At 40.2% G+C, this 18621-nt stretch overlaps 1 protein-coding gene across 3 annotated transcripts in view; it reads right to left on the reverse strand.

Moving 5' to 3' along the window:
- acvr2ab (activin A receptor type 2Ab) overlaps nt 1-18621 on the reverse strand; it is a 39760-nt gene that overhangs the window by 13066 nt on the left and 8073 nt on the right. For 2 of the 3 annotated variants that reach the window (XM_055022794.1, XM_055022793.1), the window contains exons 2-5: nt 12149-12356; nt 10705-10838; nt 9244-9398; nt 4191-4214 (exon numbers count right to left, since the gene is read on the reverse strand). In XM_055022794.1, coding sequence (XP_054878769.1) covers nt 4191-4214; nt 9244-9398; nt 10705-10838; nt 12149-12356 — 521 coding nt within the window. The remainder of the gene's footprint in view (nt 1-4190; nt 4215-9243; nt 9399-10704; nt 10839-12148; nt 12357-18621) is intronic. The other variant, XM_055022795.1, reaches the window with a different exon arrangement.

An 18621-nucleotide genomic window follows, 5' to 3' on the forward strand; every position in this document is an offset into this window, starting at 1 on the left:
CTGCTTGTTTGGTTAAAGCTGTACATTTTACTATCTACAATAACTCTTTATCTAAATGAGCTACAGCAACATTTCATAATTTCTGTTAGGGATCCAAAAAGTATTTTTGATTATGAGAAATCATGTTGGAAAAAGTCACAAGTTTCATTTTAGAAACTAAAAGCCTATTCCCAATATCTAAAGACTTCCACCATATATAAACATGTAACTAATAAAAATTATAGAGGCACTCAGAAGATCACCATTAAAACAATAGGTGTGGTTTGATTATGTATAACAAGTTCAAGGTTTGAGGCTGTAATAAATGAATAGAGTTTTTTCCCACTGCACTGTAAAGCGGTCACAGTAAAAACAAGATTAAGGTCAGAGATATTATGTAAAGTTATGAGGCAGTATAACACATACCAGAGTCTGTTAGAGTTTGCATGTCACTACAAATATAAGAAAAAACACACAAGAGCCACAGTGTCTGAGTGTGGCGCGTCACGCTTCCTGCATGCGTCCCGTGTTCATGCTAATGCCGTTCAAACAAAAAGCCAAAGCAGGGGCAGCTGAGCGCTCCCGATTCAAAGTAGGTTAAACACAGCTGGTGATCAGGATTAGGCTGATCACTTTCACATGTGACTTCACAGAGGACGACGGCGGACGCTGGAGCAGAGGCGAGAAAACAAGAGGAGCGGAGAAGAGGCGAGGGGAGGTTAGAAAGAAGCATGCAGCGCGGAGTCACATTTCCGAAGGGATAAAAGGTGGAGGAGAAAGACGAGCACATGACTGACGGCCTTTGATGCAACCAGATATGCTGCTGTAAAATCTCAGCCTCTGAAAGAAAGAAAAAGGCTGCTGGCCTGCGAGGATGTTCATGTTTTCACTTGAACCGCAGCAACTTTCAAGTCCCTGAGGCCTCGACAGGATCTGCTCCGAGTGATGCATCAGGGGAGTGTGTTTTCTTAACCTCATAAAAAAAGATGCCGACTCCAGCCAAGTCCTGGGCTGTCAGAGGAATAAAAGGAGGATTTCAGGCAACACGTACGACATCGGATTATTTCACCAAACATCGGCAGCCAAACCACACGCAGTAAAAGAAGGAACTCAGAGTTTATACGGCATGTCCTGACAGGATCCCTGAAGCAAGCTGAGTGGCCTCCATGCGGGAGTTTTTATTGGTTTGATTTTTATCAGGCGGAAATTTTTCAGTTGGTTATGAACTTTGGCCTTTGACTAAAGTAGGCCAGAGTGTTTTTTAACTATCTCTGTGACAGCAGGGAGAAAAGAACAGTAAAATGAAGATAAAACACCTCTCCCTTTTTTCTGTGTATTTTTAAAGGAACGTCCCAGCATAGGGGGAGGGAGCGCTCTGCCTTACAGAGTGTGAGGGTGAAGGGAGGGTCTGAATGTTTATTTAAGCTAGCAGAGAGCTGTAAGGCAGACCTGCTGTCTGCATGGCGCTTTCACACCAAACACAGGCCAAATCAGAGTGAAAACGACCCTCCATGCTGCGCAGGCTGGCTTTCACAGCAGCCTCTATCTTCACAGACAGGCTTTATCTATCAAAATAAGGACTCAAGTGTTGCTGTGACAGGGAGGTGTGTGGAGTTTTCCTGTTTGAGCCGGGCTGATGTCATGTTTCCATCCAGATGGGATTTGCCGTGATGACAGGTCTTCACCAGAAAGACTCATCAGAACTGAAAGCCGCGTCACGGTTTGGTGGGTGATCAACCAGATGTGATTCATGGACTTATTTTTCTTAAAAAGCAAACAAAACATGTGCAGCAAAGCATTTCACATGTAATTGCATATTTTCTTAAAGAAAGAAATCTCACTTCCTCTTTTAAGTGGAATGAATATGATGCACAACATAATTCACCGCCTATCTTCTGTTAAAAACTCAACTTCCACTAATAAAATAAATAATTTGGATAATCTTTTGGCAAATAAATAAATTCCTTATGAAGCTATAGTTACAGAAATATGTGTTAAAACCACAAAGAACCACTTTAATAGGATCTGTCTTACAACATGAAGTAGGCTTAATAATCTCAAACACCAGCAGATCATCTCAAGTTTATCTCCAATTAAGAACTGATGAGAAACATCATGAAAGTGTTTAACATTTTCTAATGTTCAGACTCCAGAAAACATCAGTTAGATGTTATCCACCAATGGAAATAACATGGAACAGTGAAGTTTGCTGTGGCGTGACTTTAAAGATGCCAAACAAATCAGATTTTGAAAGAAATTCAAGCTTTTGTGAATAAATTAAAGTCCATGATGAAAGGTTGAGGTTTGTGTGTCTAAGCTGGACCAAACCAAACACGAGTCACAAAGGCAGTCTGGTTTGGATCACATTTCTTCAAGCTGTCCCTTTTAAGCCACTCCAGACTTTTGAACTTCTTTCAAGAGAATAAGCTGGAAATATTTTGATTTTATATTCTGGACATCTGACAGGTTTATAAATCCAGGAAGACGTTAATAAGACGCGAAAGGAACCAGAACGAAGCGCCTATCAATGAAAATGGGTCGATGTTTTGGACTGTCCTGTTGTCACTTTTAAAATTTAAAATACATTTTGTTTTAATCCAAGAATTGAGGAATGTAAGTGAAGCTCAAGAGTTTCTGGAGCTGCTGGAGCTTCCAGAAGCACAACAGGGATTATAATATTTCATCAACCAGTAAAAACGCCACCAAGAGACATTTCTTTTAATCGAGAGGAACCAATGAGATGTGAGAAACAGTAATGATCCATGAAGCTGCTACAACTGCATCATTAATCCTGATAGTGAAGTCCTCTGGAGTTGATCTGCTTCTGGAAACCGCCTAGCGGGCCTCAGGCCCGGCCGGGGAGCCACCGGATCAGTTGTCCGATCGCAGGGCGCCAAGGCCGCGGAAAGGCGCGGATTACACGCAGTCAGCAGCCCACAGGATGCAGGAAAACAGAAACTGCTGCTTCACACCGTTCTTCCCAACCGTTAACTGGCTCCTATGGCCGAGTCGGGTTACAGCCCCCGTCTGTCACATGAAAACGACTCCTTTGGGCCCCGCGTGAATCGTCCACTTTGGGTTTTGATGCGAACCAGGATGCAAAAATAAACGGGAACGTGAAGCCTGAGTTTTCACACACGTTTGGTTGAGGCTGATAATGAGCCGGAGCTGATTCCTCTGACGTCCGCAGACAAATTCACTCAGAAATATCTGCACAGGGGTCACTTTTCAAACAGTGAAATTCAAGTATTTTCTTGGACGTCGAACTAAAAACAATACAAATGAATTAAAAAAAAGATCATTTCAATTCACTATGAAATTATTACTCCTATTAAAATGTCTTGTGATCGTATTTTATTCTACAGCAGGGATATGTTAAACTGTGATATAACAAAATATCTGTTTTGAAATGTTTCTCTAACATCCACTTTCAATAACTTTGTTTGACGTATAAAATATAAGACAATCAATAAGTCATTAAGCAATTAGGAATAGTAAATATTCAGGAATATTTAACAAATAATGTAAAAGTAAACGACCTTCCTGCTCAAATTAAATGCTTAAACACAAAGAAATGTAAATTTCTTGCTAAGTTTTCTAGCATTTAGCAAATTATATCTAACTTCAAACAATAAACGCTTAATCTGATTTAACTTCAGTGGAGATAAAGTTATGTGTTAAGTATATTAAAATGGTTTCAACTGTAATCTAATGTTTTAATCAAACATTAATTGCACAATATTACATAATTGTGCAATTTGAATAAAAACATCACTTTCAAGGATTTTCTGAACTTTGAAAACACAAAGTTTTCAAGGATTTCAAGAACCTGATTCTGGAAAAACAGATAGTTCCTATTCTTATGCTCAGGTCTGAGATGTCCGTTTTACTGAAGAAGCACCAGCTATAAATCCTTAAAAGTGGGTCACATGACAAACATCAAGACCACAAGTGAACATTTGTAGAATAAAAGAAAGAAAAAAACGAGGGGCTGCATTCAAAGCCGTGTTGGCGACTTTCCTGCATGCACAAAAGCAAACAAAAGACATTCATTCATGCAATTAATCCAGGCGAGGGGGAGAAAAACAAAAAGTGTTGTGAGCCAGAGTAAGCAAGGCGGTGCTGGACAAGGCAAACACAACGGTGGTGCAGGACTGAGGTGGAGAGGTCGCGACCTCTACCCAAAAGAACTTCAGTTAAACTGCTCTTACCTCCACCATAATATGAAAGGCGTGCTTGTTGGAAAAGGAGCATAAGAAAGCAAAGAGGAGAGATTACTGCTGCGTTCTGTCTGACAGTAGATGAAGCAGAGGCAGGTTGAAACACAGGCCGATCGTCGCGTCAGAGATCCAAACGTCTGATTTGAGGATGGAGGCGACGCATGGATGAGGTCAGGTGTCACACGTTAGCAGCAGATTTAGCAACGGAAAGCTAGCTTCAATGATGGATGGAAATCCAGCGAGCATGAATGTGTCACAATGACATAAACAGCATTTCAGAGCAACAGCACTCTTAAGCATGCACATATCAGATACTGAGAGGCAAGAAACTGGTGACCTTTGAACCTAATCACATTTTGTCACGTGATGAATAAAAAGTTTATTTGCTGCCCTAAATATAATCCAGGATAACTTGATCTCTGTATAAACACATGTTCTGTAAAGGCCTCAAAATTCAAACTGTTCCTGGACATTTGATCCCACCATGCTCATTGTGAGATACGGTGGTGGCAGCATCATGCTATGGGAAAACACATCAAACTGATGGGAAGATGGATAGCGCTAAATAAAGAATAACCTCTTTGCAAAAGGACAAAATACTAGAAACTATTTTTGGTTTATATTAACTTAAAACATGAGAAAATGTCTTTTTATAAGTGAAATAATCTGCCAATGGAACAAGCAGATGGCATTTTATCATCTGTAAACCTAAGTCGCTACTTTCTACAATGACAAAAACATGCAATGTTTTGTATTTGGATGCATGTTTAAGCTTATCATTTAAATTTTAGTTGTAACTCCTGAGAACTTTTAGTGTTTTTCACACATAAAGAACTTTTCTGTAGAAACTTAAAGCTGAGGTCTTGGTGAAACCTCTTCATTCTAAATAATTTACCATGGACCTTCAGTATTAACAGGCCGCCAACAAATCCACCAACATTTGAGTTAGAAGTGTTTCAAAAACACTTTGAACTTCTTATTTATAGGTCAAACATCAACTATATCTTAAAATGCATTAATGCGCATGGTAGAAAACATAAAATATCACATATGGTTCAAATGTAGATTCAGGGAGGCTGAATACCAGATTTTTTAAATTACAGACTACTTTGTGTTGGTCTATCGCATAAAATATCTATAAAATGAACAAAAGTCACTTGATATAAAGTGACAAAATGTGAGAAAGTTCAAAGGACACTTAAAGAAATGGAATATGAACAGAATTACATCTTAAAACCAAAATAAAAGTCAATACTGTTAAGACAATACAATTTATTTACTGTCAAACTGTCAACATTATCCCTCAGCTGAACAACTCAGACTGGATTTATAGGTCTGGGTGGGAATAAAGAAACTCCTCAACATAAATAAATACATTAAGTAATAGACCTCTGTCTAAAGACTGGCTCAGAAATAAATTAGAGGAACAATGGAGTCAAATCGACACCTAAAATCTCTCAAATAAGGATTGGTTGAGGAAAACTTCACACAGCCAAATAGTTTTAAAATCAAGACTGTAGTCTGGAATGATTGCTAAGACCAGGAGAAACCAGGAGAGAGTTGTGTTTGAGTGTTAAAGGTCTGTGCATTCAGACACAATCAACTCCAGTTTGCTTCCACTTGGCATCGAGGCGTGAATAACGGAGGTTTGGCGGCAAAAATGTGCTTCATGTTGGAGCAAAATCATAGAGATACCATCGGTTCATGCAGTTCTCATCTTTCTTCCTCTGCCTTTCATCCTGGATGTGATCTTGTTGCAGCCTGCAGAGTCTATAAATTAAATGTGTGCTGAAGAAAAGCCAACATGCCTCGTCTTCCTCTGTTTTCTTTTTTGCAATGTGATGAAGATAAATCAGCCTTCAGCTTTATTAAGTCCACCTCCAGCCTGGCCCCATGTAAGTTTCACAGATATATGAGGAGATGCAGAAGCAGCTCAGTTTTCTTTCTCCACAGCCAAACATTAAGAAAATGAATCATTGCATTAAAAAATATTATATATTCAGAACAGGAGGTAATGGTGCATGTATTTAAGAAGGTAAAAATGCCAAAGGTAATCCCTGGTTTGTGTTTTTCTAAAAGCACCTCACGCCAAAGTAATGTAAAAATGACTGGTAGTGACATCAGGCAGCAGGTTTAAAGATATTCTTGGAATTGTGCTTTGTTCTGCACAACAACAGAAACTAAACTAACATGGCCATGTTACTGAAAGAACTTCACAATAAAGGAATGTAAGAATGACTGACAGTGACATCAGACAGCAGGTTTTTCAAGTTGGAAAAACTTTCAGTTTCACTTTGGTGTAGGTAAGCTGGGAATTGTTGAAAACAATCTGGCTCACAATTCAGTATGATAGTATGTTGAAACATTTATGCAGCAAATTAGCTTATTGCTGCATGTGTTTATGTCACACAGGTACCTTTTGAAATTGATGTTGGCTAACCGTTGATTATTATACAACATATTTCTAGCTTTGAAGACTTTCAAAATATGTTTTTCACCAAAAATGTTTAGTGGGTGAAAACTGAGAAAAAGTGGCTATAAAAAACTAAAAAAAAAAAAAAAAAAAAACATTCAAGATTCAATACGACAAACATGGGACCTAAACTCCTCAGAATTACATTGCTGGCATAAAAATGCTAAAAAAGAGAAACAAAAATGATCTTAAAGGTAAAAAAACATTTAAAAAATATCAATAAACAAATATTAAACTCCAGGTGAAGTTAAAACAAAAAGGAACTAATCTGATTCTAAGAAAATTCAGGTATAATCCAAATAAAAATTGATCTAAAACTAACCACACAAAACAAGTTAAGGCAACAAAAAGAGAGAACAGAGCAAAGACCTTACCAACAATAACAAAGTGAGAAAAGGAAATGAATCATAAGCTGGATGTTGGTCTCTGACGTTAGTTTATCATCATCTATGCATTAAAAAAACATGATTAGTCCTTCAACATGGCTCAATTAATACCAGCAGGGCCTTCCATCTGCACCAGATGCTTTAAATCCAACACATGTGGTCAATTTGTTGCTGTCACATTAAAAATACATGACTAAGTGCAGCACATTATTGCCCAGAGACTTTATTATCGAGCAGGCCGAGTCATGACCAAGCAGAAAACCTAAACAAAGTTCCAATAAACACATCTGGGTTTTTGACATTTCACTGACTCGGTGCAAGACGATCCGCAACGTGACGCCAGAATTCGGAAATGAACGGTTTGGATTTCATCTGCCAAACAGAAGCGGAAAGCCTGACAGGAAGGAAGATCAATGCTCTCAAAACTGTTCAAAAAAATACTATGAAGTGAGAAAAGTTTCTAATGAAGCAGCTTGAATTCCCATCGAGCGGATTTTAAATACATTCCTGCGCTTGTGACCTCCTTTTCCTTCCCTCCTGCTCTCCTACACCTACTCCTTTATGCAATAATCCACTTCAACTCCATTACAGATGCCCAGCATGACTTCATTTGCGCCATGCTGGCTAATATATTTCATTTTATTCACGCATTGCTGAGAGAATCTTACATATCGCCGCTCGATATGTTACCCCTGATCTCGTCGTGCTGTTTATTTTTCCCACTCATTTATCCGTTTCCAGGTAAAAATGCTCCATAAGCCTCTTAGACTTGTTGTTTTTCCGATGCACATCAGCTTTGTTTCCAGATTGCATTGTGTAACTGTCTTTTTATCTCTCTCCTGCTAAGCTTCGGCGCTCTGCAAATACAATAAGTGAGTGGAGAGAACTGCACGTCTCTCTTCGCTCGCTTGCTCCCCCGCACTACACCCACCCACCCACTCACCCACCCACCACCTCCATCCTCGGAGGCAGAGCTTCTCTGTGTTTAGTTTTGTTTGCCTATATAAAGCCTCATCAATAATGCAGAGGCCCCTGACTCCTCTTCCATACGCTGGAAAGCTCTGCTTTTCTTCCCCCTGCTGCCGAGCAGCTCAGAATATACCTCTGCTGCAGTGGAGAGAATCAAGCCTCCCGTTCGGAGAAGCTAAATTCATCAGAAATTTTAGAGGAAGTGTTAATTTCTCTGGAATGTTTTCAACATTTAAGCATGCAGAGAAAAGTTGCGGCTACTAGATGAGACTTTGAAAGGTATGAACTCAACCAGCGCAATGAATTTCAGATGAAATGTTTCGCTCTGAAAGAGATTTCTAAAATAGCAAGAAGCAGAAGGTTCATAAGAGGTTCATAAGCAGAACATTTCAAGGCTTTTTTCATAGATTTCTAGGATTTTTCTTTTAGTTTAACATAAAAGTACGACTTGTCTTTTTGGTCCGTGATTCAACGAGCCTCTTGAGATGATCTGAAGTAACAATTATCTGATTCAGTTGATGTGGAGGAATGTTGGTCCGCTCTTCCTTAAAGCTTGGAGCCAATCGTTTATCCTTTGGTTTATTCTAAAGCAACGTTGCAAACTCAGGAGATCGAAGTCATGATAGATCCGGAGTCTGAGCGGAAACTAACTATAACTAAAGACTGAGATACTTTCACCTCAGAAGCAAGGAGCTCAGATGTTTACAGAGTTGAGCTCTGTACATTAGCTGGACAGAGGGATTTCAGTTTGTAATATTTCTCCTGTCAAACTGTTTTCTTCCTCCAGACTGAAGGAATTTGTGAAACAGAGAAACTTGGATGAACTTTCAAGTTGGACAACTGACACATTTAAACCTTGGTTTGTTTTATAAAGGTTTTGTCTTCACAAAATTTACAACAGGAACTATTAAAATAATTGATTCATCTCTGCTTTACTCTCATGAAACCCTGAGCATCCACCGTTTCTCTGCTCTAAACAGTAAAAGATGTTTGAGTCCAGATTAAGAAAATTACAGTCAAACACAATAGATTCAAGTTGTGACAAAGCTGCTTTCTGCTTCTGCTGCTTCTGTTTCCTGGGAAAGACTAATGTGACGCTCAGGAACTGAGACGGTTTCCATTTCCTCTGTTAGCATTTAACAGGTAAAGGTGAGGTCACCGTGGGTGAATACGCAGAAAGAGAAACTCAGGCGCCTGAGTGCCAGGTGAGACTTACATGCGTGGGGACGAGGGCAGCAGGGTAGGCCAGCTTGTGGTGCCTCCACATCCAGAAGGAGAAGAGGACGACGCCGGCCAGGCCGATGATGGGGACCAGGGAGTACAGCAGCGTGCTGAACAGCGTCGGCTTCGGGGAGAACGGGTTGGATGTGGCTGCGGGGTCAGACAGGAAGTGGTTGGAGAAGAGGAATGAACGTTAGGGAACACATCCGATTGGGCAGCACTAACCCCGGCTTACGGCTACTGTGCTTAGAGATCATATCAGAGCACACACACACACACACACAAAGCGCGCACGCACACACACACAAGTGGGGCGGGATTAGCAAATCCATCTCGTGACATAATGTAATCCTGCAGCCAAAAATACCAGTGCTCTCTGCCGGCTCGGCCCGTAACAAGGTGCCGCTGTTTGATTCAGCAGCGGGCAACGGGTGGGGGAGGGGCTTCGCCAGCTGCTCTGTGGGGCTCTCAGGCTGTTAGCGACGACTTCTTTGCACAACAGGCTGTCTGCAGGTTTCTCTCAGTCACATCCAAACCAACACAAGCAGACAGATGAGCCTGGTAGCTGTAAAGTGAGAAGTGCAAGAACGTCGAACGAGAAAACACTGGGAGGACGGGAGGCTGCTGCAGTGGCAGCTTCCTGTATCTGAACACTTCAGCCTGTCCAGGGGGTCTCTGCTCTTGACTTTTTCATTAAAGCTGCTGTTAAACGATTAAACCATTAATCACTATCTGGCAAATAGAAACTCTGTAAAAGGCCTATTGCTAAAAGAGCAACACACTCAAAGCAATATTTAACCCAAATCTGTAGAAAAATATACATTTTGGATTCAATATATATACCTTTACCCTTTTCAAATTCTGTAAAAAACATGCTATAGCGCAACGTTTCCTATATAATTATTTACCATTTAAACCATCAACTGATCAGCTGTACAATGAGCTACACATGTTAATGTTAGAAGGATTTTTTTTTTAGCTGCATTTTTTCCCTAATAATCAAGGATGCTTTTATTGCATTTTAGGCAATGAAATGTTTAAGTTTCTGTACAAAAATTGAATTGAAATGCATCTTTTAATATATTTCTAATGAAAAATCTGCAAAATGTGTCAATTTTTAACTGATTGATCATCAGAACAATAGAATAGGTAGCAGCTCTACCTAGATTGTTGTTTTGTTTTTAAGTTTCAGCCAACTAAGATGTTGACTTCACTCACATCAGCTCCATCATCTTCATTAAAATGAAGCTATCTCTCAGCATGATGCTGCCACTGTTTCAGGATGACTCAAACTGTGCCAAAAAGACAGGATGCTAATTATCCAGTCAGAAATGCAAGCAGACTATTTTTTTTATTATTTAGAAAAAAAGTCCAAAATGATTAAAATCGCTGATTTATTTTTCTCTAATGTCATATTTCAACGTAGCGCAGAGGAGAGAAGCTGCGCTGTACGTACTGTAGGCGGTGGAGTGGCTGGTGTCGTTCTGCGGCTGCGTGTCCGGGACGTACATGAACCTCTCGTTGCACATGTTGCCTTCACAGCAGCAGAAGAAAACCTCAGGGCTCACCTTCCTCTCCACACACTCGTAGCTGCAGAGGACATTGAGGTGGGAATTAGGAACACACACACACACAGAGCTATCCATCTCTGCACACTGAGCCACTTTTATTATTAAGAGTGCATCGAACATAAAAGATGTGACGTTGTGCAAAAAGCATGAACACACACTCCTCTCTCTGCTTTTCATTCCCTCACAGCCACAGAGGACAATGAAACACAACATTTATTAAATAACTCCTACGTGAGCCAATACACACACACACACACACACACACACACACACACACACACACACACACACTATTTCACTCTCTCAGAGTCATCAGATAAAAGCCAAAGGAAGTGGCAGCCGCCCTCGACTTGCTCTGCGCTCTCCAGGGAGGCCAGCCGGCGCCGTCTGAACCGAGGCACCTGAATGCAGCGCACTGCAACTTTATCATTTGGGAATCAAAGGAAAACACAAATTGCCTCAAACCAACTCCTGATACCAGCTTCAAGTTCTAGTGAGCAGAAAACTATGAAGACACACCTCATTAGTAGAGGCTTTTTTTAGACTTTTTAGAAATCTAATCAGTTTCAAGCACAAAGCTTTTCCATTTCTGTTAGTTGCAGTAATTAAAATGTGGCCTTGTGCGAATTATTCGAATGGGAAGCACACAGAGGGACAAAAATGTGCTCAAGGTGAATTTAAATGTGTTTAGAGTCGCAAGTGAGTCATGATGAGCTGGCTTTGTCTTGCTGAGAAAGAAAGAGCTGTCTGCAGGCGATAAATGTAAAGCTACCTCACAAAGACTTCCAGCTCTGAGCTGGATGAAAACTGAGGCGATGCTTCACAGAATCTGAACTCAGGCTGGAGTTCATAACTAAGATCTAAGATCTGGGGAAACTGTCCTTTTAATCACTCAGTAATTAATTAAAATGATGGAACTCAGCTAAGATAGACTAAACACATTGATATAAACTTGGCTAAATTACTTGAAATAAATCAAGACAGACAAACACACATGCAAATGAACAAACTAGCATATTCTGCTAACAATTTACCAATTCAATTTTCAGCAGCAAAATAGCTAAAATTTTGTGCTAAAATGTTTTCAAGTGATCTTGGGAATTATATTTTCTGCTTATCAAACAATTGCTTAAATTAAAATCAATTCATAGTGAGAAAAAGAACCCTCCAGTTGAATGGATATGCACTTTCTCATGGTTCAGTTGAAGAAAATGAAGCACTCATGATATATTTCTTCAGCTTTAGTCCAAAATTAATCCTTTGTGTTATTTAACTCATTAGTGAGGACACAATGGCTTCCTCAGACTTATTGAAAGTCTCCCTGCGTACCTGTCGTAGCAGTTCATATCGTCCAGCCAGCAGCCCTGCTTGATGATCTCAATGGTGCCCGAGACGTTCTTCCATGTGGCGAAGCAGTGCCGCCGCTTGTCCTTTTCGCCGATGCAGTCCTCGGTGCCGGTGTGGTTGCTTCGGTCCTTCTCCCAGCTGGAGCTGAAGAGGACACATTCCTGCGTCTCCGAGCGTCCCAGAATGGCACCTGCAGAGGGCAAAGAAACTCACTTCAGGATGGCTGTTTAATCAATTACTAAGACAATCTTTAGTTACTGAAGATTGAAGAGGATTTTAATAAAAGTAATGTTGAGAATGTAGAAATACTAAAGGGGTATAATTATTCTTTCATAAAAATATTCTGATGTAAAACTGTTTCTAAACATGTAAATCAAACATCAAAAAGCTTCTGAAAGCTCTGTATAATTCTCCAAGCCCTGCAGCTCTTATTTTATGGCATCCAGCTCAAACGAGAAACAATCAGTGATTTCTAACAAGCTCTACTGAAGTACATCGAGTGGTTAAAATAAATAAATGAAAAAATCACAGTTTTCTGAGGTGAAATGCTCCTATTGGGGTTCTTATGTGTGATTACAAACTCGAGGTGCAGCACAATGAAAACAGAGAGAAATCCCACACCAATAAATGTTTGCTTGTTGTTCATTGCTGCAGAATTCTTCAAGCAAATATGTGAATAATTGAGCAATTTATGCCACAGAAATGAGACGTTAGTTCTCATCTTCTGCACTGGATGTTCATTTAACACACGTGGTGCATTTTTCAACAAGGCAGATTCAAGTAAAGCCGGTTCACGCCTTCCTGAGAGCCTTGCAGCCAGCAGGAGCAGCTGCAGAGAGGTCACACTACCTCTCATCCGGGCCCGCCGGCGCTTTTCTCTCATCACATTGTTTTCTCTGAAGTGGAGGAGAATTTTGCAGCAACAGGTGCAGCCGGGAACTGTTGCATATGTGACTTAGGCGAGTGGAATGTGCAAGCTGGACAAATGCGGAAATAATTGGTTTGCTTCGCATATGTGCAACGACGAGACGAGGGGAATAATCGGACGGTGAATGCCTGCAACTTTTTCTGCACTTAAAAGTAGAAAGAAAAATAATTAGCATTAAGGAAACTATCTATCATCACCACAACGCCCCGGAGCGAGTCGCTCACATCCGCAACAGGAATTATGTGTGAAGAAAAGCTGCTGAAAAGGAAAGAACAAGACAATAATGGGGACATAAGTGCATTAGATATGGCCCTGCAGGAATAGCACCGCATCCGGAGGTTAGAGACAGCTCCTTTGATCTGACAGCATTGATGGATTGTTATTTTGCCCAACATCCAGCACCCGGGGCAACAGAACATGGGAGAGAAGCCCCGGTGTTCAAAAGAGAGAAATCTGACTGCATGTTTCCCCAGATGCTCCGAGTTCCTGTGTTACGTGATTTGCAGTGAATGCAGCAGGAAGGTGTGATGTCTGTTTGGTAGAGGGCTCAAATCAGAAATAAAGCAGCAACTCTGAGCTGCTGCGTCTTTGCAAACTGGTAAATTTAAAGAAAAATATCAATCTGACCTCAATTCGGTTCTTATTGTTTTAGGTAACACGCTAAAAAAAAATCTTGCCAGCTGCAAAAATGTATTTATTTTATTATCGGGATAACTGGCTCTACACTCTGAGTAGAAATAAAGAAATGTAGATGAAAATGTAAATATATTTTAAATTAACTTTTAAAAATATAAACATGAAATTATAAATTAATAATCTTTAAGTTAATTCCTGAAGAATTTACACAGCAAAACAAACATTTGTATTAAAGCACATAAATTCATATTAATATCAAAACACTAAACTAAATAATGTGAAAGTTGAAATAAATTCATTTAAAAGCTTCTAAATAAATATCTTAACCAGCATTTAATTTCTACATAAATGTGCATATTATATTTCTAAGCAAACATTTGTAACTTAATATTTTGATTAATTTATTATCAATTTAAAGAAATTTGAAACGAAATAAATTTAGTTAAAATAATTAAAAAGAATAATTCTATATAAAGGTTTTATATTTTTAAATAAAAAAAATATAAATGTTTTAAATCATGTGGAGAACAAAAACATTCTATATCATCTAATTAAACAGCAGCATTGAATTTAACTCTGACCTGCAGCTTTAAGGTCTGCATGTTTAAATGAAGCTTTTCTTCTTTTAAAAATGCATTTCTCAGTATTGCGAGAGCAGAGCGTCGTCTCAAAGAGCTCGGAGCCATGTGAACTGCAAACACAGCTGCTAAGAGCTCCGATCAATCACAGGTGACAATACATGGAGCCGCTTGCCAAAGGTGAGCTATAGCTGCCCGGATATGAAGGACATAAAGCACAAGAATCAATCTTCTGGGTTGTACTGAAGTTTACGAAGGCGGATATGATGGGAAGCTGCTGGATTGTGCAACGGTCTGGTTTCCACACAGCAGCGAAGGAGAAAAAGCTGCTTTGTCTGAAGGGAGAAATTCACACACTGGAATGAGACGACATGAAAGGACCGGCTCGCTTTGTTTACCCGAACGCTGGAGATAATTCAGACTTATTGTATCCGCTTCATCATAATCAGTCAGACAACAGATGGCGAGAACCTTGAGATGCATGAATGTAAGATAAGATAGAAATAGATCCTCACAACGAAGATGAAGACTTGAAAAAGTGTTTCAGGATCTATAATTGGGGTTACACAGTTCAACAGGGCAGCAACCCGCTGTCGGGTGCTATGGTAACCGCCTGGCTCCATTCATGATGCTGCCAATTTTTTCTACAAAAATCAATCAAAATGACCTAATACAATACAACTTTTCCATAGATCCAGACAAAAGTGATCACTTGCATGCTAATAATGCCTGGAGTCCAAGAGTTTCCAGCAGCCAGCTCAGTTTCCCTCCGTCAGCTTCTCCGTTCCCAACTTTAAGTTCAAACGGGTCCGTTTTCTTTCCTCAGGTGGAGAGGGATGACCTGGTAGCATTTCACTGAGACACAGCTCTCTGTTCAACTCAAAGCGGAGATTTATCGAGCAGAACTGTGACCTACTTTCGCTGCGGACATTTCAGCAACACCTCCCCTGCAAAATGTCTAAACACCTGACCCACTTTTCAGCTCACCAGGGTTTTGGGCTTTTAATATGAAAAGGAAATGCCTGTTAGCCTTCCTCAGATCATTACAACACTTTACATTCCAGCAGGAAAAAATAACTCCACAGACTTTACAGAGAATAAAGCTGCAAAGAGTTAATGCAACTCATCCGAGGGACTGTTTTCTATAGAGAGGATAAAACATTCCACTGCTGAGGATTAACTTCATCTGGAGATCAACAGGTGAACTGGTGAGTCGACCCGAATGCTGAAAGACGCCTCAACCAAGAGGTCAAACTATTTCCTCTCAAACGACACCTACGACCCTGAATGTTCAACCTGAATCATAATATTCTTCCAGACATTTCCAACAGAGGTCAACCTTTAAATATGAATGGAAGGACAAACTGGTTAATAGGCAGAAGAGCAAATGGATGGAAAAATTTAATTCAAATTTAATTCAAAAATACTTTATTCACACACTTGGATACAATTTACTGAACTGGATCACATCAGTGGAAACCAAAGCAATCATTCAGAGTCATGTTAAACTTTGTGCTGCTAAACAAAGTTTAAATGTAGGTTTTGAACAAACATGCTAGTAAAGACAAACAGTAAAATGTGATTTTTTAAAAGACAGAAGCATATATAAACCATTTCAGGATGTTGAAGTGCTTGATGTAGTCCTGACCCATTGTGTTTGCCCAGTTGTGAAACATAATCATGAGTAATTTCTCCCAGAAGGATTTCCAAACACACTCCCTTTCTCTCGGTGAGGACGGGTCAAGCTGCACTTCTCTGCAAAGCAAGAGGCCAGCGCTCCACAGAGACAAACCAAACATCACAGGGGACGAGCTCCACCTCTCCGCAAGCAAAGCCAGCGCTGGAGGGAGACGCTAGTGGCCGGTGAGGTGCATGCTGGGTGGGAAATGATCAGCCAAGCCTCCTTGGCAGGTCGCCAGCTCCACTTGAAGGTGTCGTTCAGCTGCTGTGTAGCTGCCGCCTCGTTCTGAGCTGATAACTGCATTAAAACGGGATGTCATATCACTTATTTAGTCCGTTAAAACACATGAACCAGCCCCAGCTTCCTGGTTTGGAGCCTCATAATGAAGTGGCGCTTTGGCGTTTGGCAGCGCAGCACTGAACTCAAGTGGGTAAACAACTCATTCATCAAGGGCCCGTTTTTGTGCAGCTGCCAGCAGTGGGGATTGTTCGTTATGATGGAAATTGTTCCAAGGATCAACTTATCTGTGTTGCTGGTGATGTATGGTTCTGTGGGCTTTTGTAAACATTCCTGCAAAGTGTTGAAAAATGAACTTAGTCAGAGGTCAGCAGGTCAAAGTCCTATCTGCAGAGCTGGGCGCTCTTTTCTTCCCGGCAACGCTTGTTGTTGGTGCTGTTGCAACCCGACACTCATGCCTCCTCCGCCCCCCCCATCCGTGACTCAAGAAGCGGCTAAATGCGGCATGTGGGACTTGATTCAGGAGAAATCTGTAATCACAGCAGCAGCAGCAGCAGCAGCACCTGGCTGCACTCATCCCACATACAGGTCATTCATTTCATCTCACTGAGAGCGCTAACTTGGGTTTAGTAATGTACCTATAGCTATTCTTCCTCATGGGAAAACAAGAGAACATTCAATTCAAATAAGTCGTAAAAGTTAAGGAATATCAAACAGAAGGTGACATTTAAATCCAACTGGTTCTATTTTGTAATTATTTGATACCCAGTGTTGGTCTATCAATTAAAATTTGACCAAAACACTAAAGATTTTTCAGCCCCAATGTATTTTTGTTTAAAAAATGTTAAACTGACAGGAAATTGTGCAAATAAAACATAAACAACAAAGAAAATACATAAGTGGATGAGATAAAGCCAGGCTTATAATACTCTAGAAGAAACCCTGTTGTCGTTTAAGTTACCAATATTTTTCTAAAGAACATTCACATCTAGTTACTTTCAGTATTATAAGTCAAAAACACAAAAGCGCTAATACATTTGGTATAGTAGGCGTCTGTCCTGATTCCGCCTGAATATAAAGATTCAGACACCAGGAAGGCTGGAGTTAATGCAGCTCTACTGTCTGTCTTTTGAGGACATGTTAGATTTGGAAATCTATTTAACCCTCCAGAAATTCACACTTGGTAAAGCTAACCACAATAAGCGTGCTAATCGCTAACATACGATTCTATTTGGAGCCTCTGCTCCCAGCATAAATATAGATGCAATGAATATTTTCAGTCTAAAATAGAAATAAGACTCAATGCCTGGAAGCATAAACAGTTTTTCTCCACTAATCGTCCAAAGATTTCCTTAAAAACTGTTTATTCTTTAACTGGTTTTAAAAAGCACAAACATGCCAGAATAACTCTGAAGTTTTCTTCAGATTTAGCAAGCTTAAAGTGATGCAACATTGCCCCTCCCCACCTATTGCTGCATAGAGGTGGCTTAAAAAAAGCTACTACATTTCAGCTTCTTTCACAAGAATGAAACAAGCTGAGCAGCAAAGCAGCACAATATTCATTAAAGCACTTTAAATTGATAATGTCTCACTGTTTTTTTAATTAAATGTGTCAAAATAATGAAAAACTGCCCTTGGTAACATCATCAGATATATTATAATGTATTTATTTTAGCACCAGGAAATGTAATTTAATCACTTCTTTTACTTGAAATGTGACAAACTCATGGTGGATGCAATAGAAATCTACTGATCAAGGTCATTTTACTCTCTCTTTTCAGTTTTATTAATGAATTTCTCACCAAAGCAACATGATTAGTGTTCATTCATAACACAGAAACCCATATTTCATGAGACATGAAGTAGAAAGAAGAGGATGAGGAGGAGAACCAGGCTGCACCGGATGCAGATCGGTGATACAGGCAAAGGGAAATAAAAAGAATTGACAAGCCTTTGGGGTCATCAGGGGTTCAAGCTGAGCTGTTTTGGAAGCTGTCAGGCTCAGTTAGAGCAACAGCCATAAACAAATCCGTCTAAATTTCATCCCCATGCAGCGGTCTCTCCATGTGAAGGTGCTCTGCCAAACCTACGGCTGTTCAGAGCACATCCTGCTACTGTAAACCGCTAGAGATGCAGGACAGAGCGGAGTTCTGCTGGTTTCCCTCCAACGCTGATCCCAGGGTCACATTACGGCCACCGGCTTCTTTTTCCAGACAGAAATGTTTTTTAGACTTGATTATTTCCTAATATGTGCAATAGGTCACAGCCTCCAGCTGCTGGTTTCCACACCCTAATCCTCCCCATACTGGGAGTCGAGACCAGAGCAATAAATCCAATAGATTTCACGCATTGAAAACGCGGCGAATGATTCAGACTTTTGCAGAGTTCTCAGTTA

This window comes from Poeciliopsis prolifica, unplaced genomic scaffold (assembly GCF_027474105.1).
Source record: "Poeciliopsis prolifica strain line A6 unplaced genomic scaffold, Auburn_PproV2 SCAFFOLD091, whole genome shotgun sequence".
In the NCBI taxonomy this organism is placed as follows: Eukaryota; Metazoa; Chordata; class Actinopteri; order Cyprinodontiformes; family Poeciliidae; genus Poeciliopsis; species Poeciliopsis prolifica.